Below are 8,308 nucleotides of genomic sequence, written 5' to 3'. Positions count from 1 at the left end.
TTTCACAATTTTTACCCAGGTTTCTTTGTTTTCTTTTATGATTTTTTGTAGCAGGACCTAATAGCCCATGTACATTTCCTATCTCAGGAAGACTCTTAGGGGGAGAAGTGTCTGATTCATTCAATTTCTTGCCTGACATCCTCAATCTCACTAGTACATACTATACTGGATAAGTTCATATTTTTTATTAGCTCTTGAAATCACTCCCTTAAATATTCTGATACTAGTTAAGGAATATAGACAAACCTCAGATATATTGTGTGTTTGGTTCCAGACCACAATAAAGCAAATATTACAATAAACATCTGAGGGAACCACATAAGTGTGGTTCCATCTAGGAACCATTTGGTGATGACAATGTAGACACCTGGCCTCAAGGTGCTGAAATGATGGCTCTGTGCGTGTACGGTCATGGTTAATGGTAATCTTGGCCCAAAGCCCTTCCTGACTGACAAGAACGGGAGCAGTTCTGGGAACCTGGCCTATTAACTGAGGGGGTGTGCTGCTGAGTTGATTCAGTGATCCTTGACTTTCTATGCCTCATCTTCCTCTTTCTCTCCCTCATCTTTCTCTTCTTCCTCCTTTTGTAATGATGAAACCAAGTTCTTGGAAAGCTTCCTGATTATTGACCAAGACACGGAAGCTGCAGCAACATTGCTTTAAAATGTTAATACACAAGAGTGAGTCTGCCCTACTGACTGCAGGTAGATTTCATAAAGATACGGAAGGAGTAATCACAAATTGCACTGCCATCAGGTCTTCAGTGACTAATTGAGACAAAATGGACAGATAAGAGAAGATAATGCGGCAGGTTGAGGGGTCTGGAGGCCTTAAGGAGGACAGACAAACAGAAAACATATTTTAAAAATGACTGTCTTTAAAGACCTAAAACCTGTTTGTAGAGTAAGAGAAAGCAAATACATATGATCAGCTTAAGTTCATAGTTTCACCTCGATTTCAGACTTTTAGTGTTCAGACCTGACTCCCTTCCTTAATGTCCTCTCAATCATTACATGTGATGGAGTGAGTGTTAAATGGTATTTTTATTTATATTTGCTTCTTGCAATTTAAAAACTGATAATTTATTTATGAAATAAAAAGGCTTTATTTTCTGATAAGAAAATTGCAAGAATTTCTTGCAGTACCAGCAGGCTAGGGCTGTGTTGGGTCAGATGGGTTGGGGAGATGCTGATCCCATAACAAGTGTGTTCCCACATTACACAGTAACATCAGGTCAGTGCTGTAACTTGATTCCTATCTTAGATTGGGCCTTCTCATCAGCCATAGTTCAAAACTAAATGTTTCAGTACCTGATGGGGCAGCAAGGAAAAGAGGATAGTTCAGGTCCAAGATCCAGTAGAGAAACTGTGGAAGAACTTTTGAGAGCTTACTCTGAAAAAGCAGAAATCAAGCCTGTGTCCAAGATTGGAGAACATACTAGGACATTGTTTCCCAAACTCTAATTACTCCCATAAGTTCCAGTATATTTACACATCACATGTATCATATAACATTCTTAATATTTTTACATTTAAAATCACTTTATATACCAACTTGTTGAATTTCTGATTTTATTGATCATAGGAAATTATGTCCATGAATGGCAGATGAAATATTCAAAGTATGTATTTAATGCAGAATGAACATACTAGTAGACATACAGCCAATGTTTGAGTTACTCTGTTCCCATCTGAGGCCATCTCCCATAACACAAGCAGTATTCCTGCTTTTGGAGATGCTGTTAGGAATTGGGGACTGAAAAATTTTCCCTGTTGGTAGATGAAACATTTTCAAAAAGCTTTTTATAAATAACTTTAGTGCCTCTTTGTGTGGTCACCTCTCATTTGAGGCACAGAAGACCTCAGGACAGGGAGTGTGTGACCCTGAAAAGACCTTGGCTGGTACCTCATGCACTTCCTGATGGACAGGGGAAAGCTGAGGGCACATTTCTCAGGAGATTCAACTACCCCCCACTGGGTGGGCACCAGAACAGTGCACCCTGATAGCTGGTGTGTCGATCTGTGTTGCCCATTAACCTTCGAACCAGGAAGGACTGCATCTTGGTCTCTACTGTCGGCAACATCTGAGGGAACCACATGGGTGTGGTTCAGCAAATAGACTTTAATGAATGTTTGTGATTTTTGTTCGCTTCTCTGCATTTTATTAAATGGTGATTAAGAGTTCCTTTAAAAAAAAAAAAGAAAAAAAAGCTCAAATGTACAGCCGTGAGGGAAGCTAGGAGGAAAAGTGCTGAGAGACTGATTCCCACTCTGAAACCTGCCAGAGTATTTGAATTGCAATAAAGTGTGGTCCCGGGAGATTCCATGTGGCCAAGGTGGTACAGATTTATCAAGAACAAAGGAATTAGCTCTGTGTCCTCTATTTGCAGAACCAACACAGTGCAAATAGGACCATGGAGGTCACATTTTACTGAATGTTCCTAGGGTCATTACGGGGAATCTACCGAGATGATCTGCAGCCTTACCTCAGCCCGTTTTAGAAGAAGAAAAGAGGACTTAGATCAGCAGGCCATAGGATCAAAGACAAATGCATTTAAGGACATTTTGGGTAAAGAGAAAGGCTTTTTTCAACCCAGCATGTACCACAAAATGACAACCAGCTGAAGTGGAACAGGGCAGAAAGTTTTATGACTCAAGGCAGATGAAATATGGGAAAGGGTCATCTCCCCCAACCAAGAAAAAGAGCCTTTGAGCCCCAGTTAGAGAATCCCCCAAGTTCTCCCACAGCCCTAAGTCACTGGCTGAGAGCCAAGCCAGGGCCTCTGTGAGTCATGAGCACGGAGCCCAGTGGGAAGAGCCTGGAGATGATGTGTTCTGTTGTCAGCGTCCCTGTCAAGCCTGCATGGATGGATTTGCATTTTGGGTGGGAAATTCATGGACCAGGTCAGCTTAGGGCTCCACTTCCCCCTGGGTGGAGCGAGCACAGGCCCTATAAAGAGGCTGCCTGCCGTGCCACTGCCATCCTCCCAGCCGCGAGTTCTGATCTACGCTGAGAACACGGTGAGTCTATTTCTAGAGTTCAACTGTTTTTCTGGTGCTTTCAACTGTTGAATTTACCTAAAGACAGAAAGTTTGGCATGTCCGAAATCATGATCATGGGTTTGATGCTACTTATTTGATGAAACCTTAGAATTGAGCATTGATCGACTGCTTTCACTTCTTTTTAGGCAGTTTGATTTCCTGTACGAAAAACAAATTAATAGGAAAGCTTTGATGGAAAGGAGAGCAAAGACAATAATATTTGTTGTTGTTGTTGTTGTTTTTTAATATGTATATTTTGGTATCCCTTCCATTCTGGTGTGAATTCAAAGACTCTTTGCCTTGTTCCCGAACAGCCCTTTGTTATGTGCCTGCATCAGCGTATTGGGACCTCACAAGAGATAATGATGATAGAAATTGCTCATGAAGTTGCCCATGATATTAGAACTTGTGATGGGCTTTCATGATGATGTTATTTTCATACAAAACATATCACTTTATTCTTTCAGCAATATTTTCTTTGGAAAAATGTTAAGCGGAAAGACAAGTCTTTCTCAGGGCTGATGAAACAATTTTATAAAGATGAAGGGAAAAGCCAGAGAGTCTTCAAGTGAACTTAAGAGATAAAAGCACATTCTTGGAGATTGGAGAGATAAATCTCATGGTGTTATCTAAGTGCTGGGTTCTCTCTCTCTAGGAATGCCTTCTTATGATCACTGTCATGTACTTTCATTCAGGTTTTAAGACTCCAGAAAGATGTCTTACCAGCAGCAGCAGTGCAAGCAGCCCTGCCAGCCACCTCCCGTGTGCCCACCTAAGTGCCCAGAGCCATGCCCACCTCCAAAGTGCCCTGAGCCATGCCCACCACCAAAGTGCCCTGAGCCATGCCCACCTCCAAAGTGCCCTGAGCCATGCCCACCTCCAAAGTGCCCTGAGCCATGCCCACCACCAAAGTGCCCAGAGCCATGCCCACCTCAGCTGTGCCAGCAGCAATGCCCACCTGTGCAACCTCCTCCACCATGCCAGCAGAAGTGCCCACCCAAGAGCAAGTAACAGCTTCAGCAATCATCAGGGACACGGAAGAATAAGAACAACTGGCTCACCTCGTTCCCCAGCCCCGCCTTCATCTTCTCTTCAGAGCCCATCATGGACGCAGAAGAAGCTCTTCCACCCTTCAGCCTGATATGCTTGTGACGATCCCTGACAGCGAATGATTTCCTTCCTGACTCTATTCTGGAAGGAAAGGAAGCTGAGAAAGGGCAGTTCTCCGCTGCACCAGCGTTCCGTTCCCCCGCTTCAGAAGGAAGAGCAGCAGCTGTCTTCCCGGATGGGGGGTGGGTGGGCGGTGGGGGGCAGCAAAGGGTTCCCTTGATGGCTTCTGTGTCTGTGATCTGGGCAGAGGGCTCCTACCACCTGAACAACTGTACCTGTTCTTCCATTTCCTGAATAAAGCACTATTTTGTTTGTGATGGAATTATATTTTCCTTCTTCTTTTAAACTTTAAATTCACTTTCCGTTTACTATAACAGCACAGAAAAGAGATCGAAGTATGTCGTTTTGACACCTACTTTGAGAGATGCCCTGAGAAGTAGTGAGAGAGAGAGAGAGAGAGAGAGAGAGAGAGAGAGAGAGAGAGAGAGAGATTGCTCCACTGTTCCACCTATCCATGCAATCACTGGTTGCTTCCTGTAAGAGCCCTGACTGGAGATGAAACCCGCTACCATGTTCCAACCAACTGAACTACCCAGATAGGGTAGCTTTTTGACTTTAAATATATTTCTTAATCCTTGCCCAAGGACATGTTTTTATAATTTTAGAGAGAGAGAGAGAGAGAGAAAACAGGGGAGAGCGAGAGAGAGAGAAACATCAATGTGAGAAACATTGGTTGATTGCCTTCTGAACATGCCCCAACTGGCAATCGAACACTCAACCTAGGTATGTGCTCTGACCAGGAGGGGAATCTGCTCCCCTTTTGGTCTACAGGATGATGCTCCAAATAACCAAGCCACCCAGCCAGGGCCCAGCCAGGGCAGTTCTTGAGGGTATTGATGAAGTAAACTGTGAGCCTAGATTAAAATGACTTTGCTATTTTAAGAATACAAACAACTTTCTGGCCCTCCTTTCTTACTTTCCACACTACCCACTTCATGTGTGGGCAATGCAGCTCACGTAAGAGGATAATTTCATGAGGTATATACAAGACCCTCAGAGAACAATGGATAAAGGATTCTCTCTCAGAGAGAATAAAGGCAAACCTAATAAAGGCAAAGAGGAGAATGAATACAGAAATTCTTATACTTTGCTACTCTTTTGTATGATGCTTATTTTCTTCCATCTTCCCCCAACCCCCAGCTTGACCAATGTATAATTGACAAATAAAATTGTATATTTTAAAGTAAATAAGATAATCATGTTTACTTAGCGACATGATCATCATAATCACTTTAACATATCTATAGCCTCACATGGTTACCATCTGTGCGTATGTGTTAAGAACACATAATATTGATCATCTTAGCATATTTCAAGTACACAACACAGTATTATTAGGAATAATCACCATACTGTACGTTATACCCCCAGAGCTTATCCATCTTTTAACTGAACGTTTCTACCCTATGACCAATATCTCCATATATTTGCCACCCCTCAGCCCAGTAACATTTATTCTCCTCTCTGCTTCTGAGTTCTATGACTTGACAACACCCTCCTCAATAGCCAATGGGTCATGAAGAAATAATAAGGAAAACCAGAAAATGCTTTGGGAGAAAAAAAATAAAAACAGAGCCTACTAAACTCATAGGACACAAAGTAAAATCAGTGCATGTAGAAAAATTTAAGTCTGGAGACATCTATATTACAAAAGAAGAAAAATCTCAGATCAATAACCTTATAGAACTTTAAGTCAAACTATACCCCAAGTAAAGATAAAGATGGGAATAATAAAGACTAGAGTAGAAATAATAAAGAGTAGAAAAATAAGGAATTAATAAACTAAAAGTTGGTTCTCTGAAAAGATCAATAAAACTGACAATTCTATAGCTAGACTGACCAAAAAGAGGAAAGACTCAAGTTACTGGAATTAGCAGAGAGGAGACATCATTACTGATCTTATAGAAATAAAAAGGATTAAATGAATTCAGAGGAAGATAAGGCACTCAGTCATGGTGAGATCATTTGAGGAAAGGAGCCTGGATTCCTTTATGACTGCATGGAGCAAAAACCTTCCCAAACCACGCTAGACTTGGACACAAGTAAGACATTACTTCTACTGGACTGAGCCACAACAATTTAGGGGGTGTTTGTTATAGCAGCTACCTGTGCTGACGAATAAATTATATGATTAGAACACTTTTTTTGTTTGTTTGTTTGTTTGTTTGACTACTTTATTTTGATGCTAGGTGGCACTGTTTACTCTGATATGATAGTAGACCTTACCTACTGATAAAACAAGAAGACAGATTAGCCCTAACCGGTTTGGCTCAGTGGATAGAGCGTCAGCCTGTGGACTGAAGGGTCCCAGGTTTGATTCCGGTCAAGGGCATGTACCTTGGTAGGGGGTGTGCAGGAGGCAGCTGATCGATGTTTCTAACTCTCTATCCCTTTCCCTTCCTCTCTGTAAAAAATCAATAAAATATATATTTTAAAAAAGAAGACAGATTAATAAAACTTTTAGGATGAACGTTTTTCAAATAGTTTTTAAAGAATGTGGTCAGGTAAAAACATGATGATCAAAACCAGCACAATTGTTTGTGTTATACCAAATGCTCACGTTTTTTTCATTATTTCATTTTACAACCTAAGGAAAAATATATCTCTTTTTTAATTTTTTTATTGATTAAGTTATTACATATGTGTCCTTATCCCCACATTACCCCCCCCCACCCCCCACCACTCATGCCCTCACACCCCTGTTGTCTGTGTCCATTGGTTAGGCCTCTATCCATGCATACAAGTCCTTTGGTTGATCTCCTCCCCCTTACCCCCACCCTCCTCTACCTTCCCTCTGAGGTTTGACGGTCTGATTGATGCTTCTCTGTCTCTGGATCTGTTTTTGTTCATCAGTTTATGTTGTTCATTATATTCCATAAATGAGTGAGATCATGTGATATTTATCTTTCTCTGACTGGCTTATTTCACTTAGCATAATGCTCTCCAGTTCCATCCATGCTGTTGCAAATGGTAAGAATTCCTTCTTTTTTACCCAGCATAGTATTCCATTGTATAGCTGTACCAAAGTTTTTTAATCCACTCATCTGCTGATGGACACCTAGGCTGTTTCCAAATCTTAGCTATGATGAATTGAGCTTCTATGAACATAGGGGTGCATATATCCTTTCTAATTGGTGTTTCTAGTTTCTTGGGATATATTCCTAGAAGTGGGATCACTGGGTCAAATGGGAGCTCCATTTTTAGTTTTTTGAGGAAACTCCATACTGTTCTCCACAGTGACTGCACTATACTTCTGCAGGAAAATTTGCTATGTTTTCCATCCCAGGAATATAAAAATAAACATATTTTTGATACAAATATGAATATGGACACATATATATGAATGGATGGCTGACAATTCTATCATGCTTCATTTCTCTGTAAACATTTTTATATTCTAGGAAGATGGAGTGGTGGGCTTTCCAGTCCGCACTGCCCGTGGTTCCTGCCACACTGTGTGTGAAGTAAACAGTTCGCATCCTGAGGATGCAGTAGATCAGCTTTGGTGTGTTACTCTGGGAAACCTCCAATCTAGCTTGCATGGGTGTGTATGTGTGTTTGTGTGAGGGGTTGAGTGGGGAGAGAAGTACATCCCTCTAGACAACTGGAAATGCCCTAAAGTTCCTCATTCCCTTCCTGGCAGAGTGGGCACTCAGCGAATGGGAGAGGATTGATTGAGATAAATGTGGAGGCTGCGAGTCCTTATGGATATTTGAGAAACAGAGTCACGGGTATCAGAAAGAAAGGAGCGAGGAGGAGCAGGTTCACATATGTAGGAACAATATCCTTTGAAAGAACCAGGAGTTGGCTAGATGAGTGAGCAATCTGAAAGCCAGGTGTAGGGGGCAGGGCACTCAGGGTTAGAGAGTCAGAGTCAGCGCGGACAGGCACTAACTAGACTCCAGCGTGACTCACTGAGTCGCAGGAGGAGAGCCCTGCTCCAGCCTTGGATGCCCAAGGAACAGCCTGTGGGTGGCATTACACAACCTCCCAATGCCAGCCCAAGAGAAGTCAGCGGTGGGGTAAGGGGGAGGGGGGACTCGCCACCCACCTACTACCAGGGCCCAAAGACTCTGAAAGATGCCCTTCCTCACCAA

At 42.1% G+C, this 8,308-nt stretch overlaps 1 protein-coding gene across 1 annotated transcript; it reads left to right on the top strand.

The window, feature by feature from the left end:
* The first annotated feature begins 2,899 nt into the window (after positions 1 to 2,899).
* Positions 2,900 to 4,052, top strand: LOC132220310 (small proline-rich protein 2H). The gene is made up of 2 exons (XM_059673273.1): positions 2,900 to 3,020; positions 3,737 to 4,052. The coding sequence occupies exon 2, from the start codon at positions 3,756 to 3,758 to the stop codon at positions 4,050 to 4,052; it is 297 nt and encodes a 98-aa protein (XP_059529256.1). The 5' UTR covers positions 2,900 to 3,020; positions 3,737 to 3,755.
* The last annotated feature ends 4,256 nt before the right edge of the window (positions 4,053 to 8,308 follow it).

The sequence above is a fragment of the Myotis daubentonii genome, chromosome 18, assembly GCF_963259705.1.
Source record: "Myotis daubentonii chromosome 18, mMyoDau2.1, whole genome shotgun sequence".
Lineage (NCBI taxonomy): Eukaryota > Metazoa > Chordata > Mammalia > Chiroptera > Vespertilionidae > Myotis > Myotis daubentonii.
The sequence above is the reverse complement of the archived record's forward strand: the minus strand, read 5'-3'. Positions and strand labels throughout refer to the sequence as shown.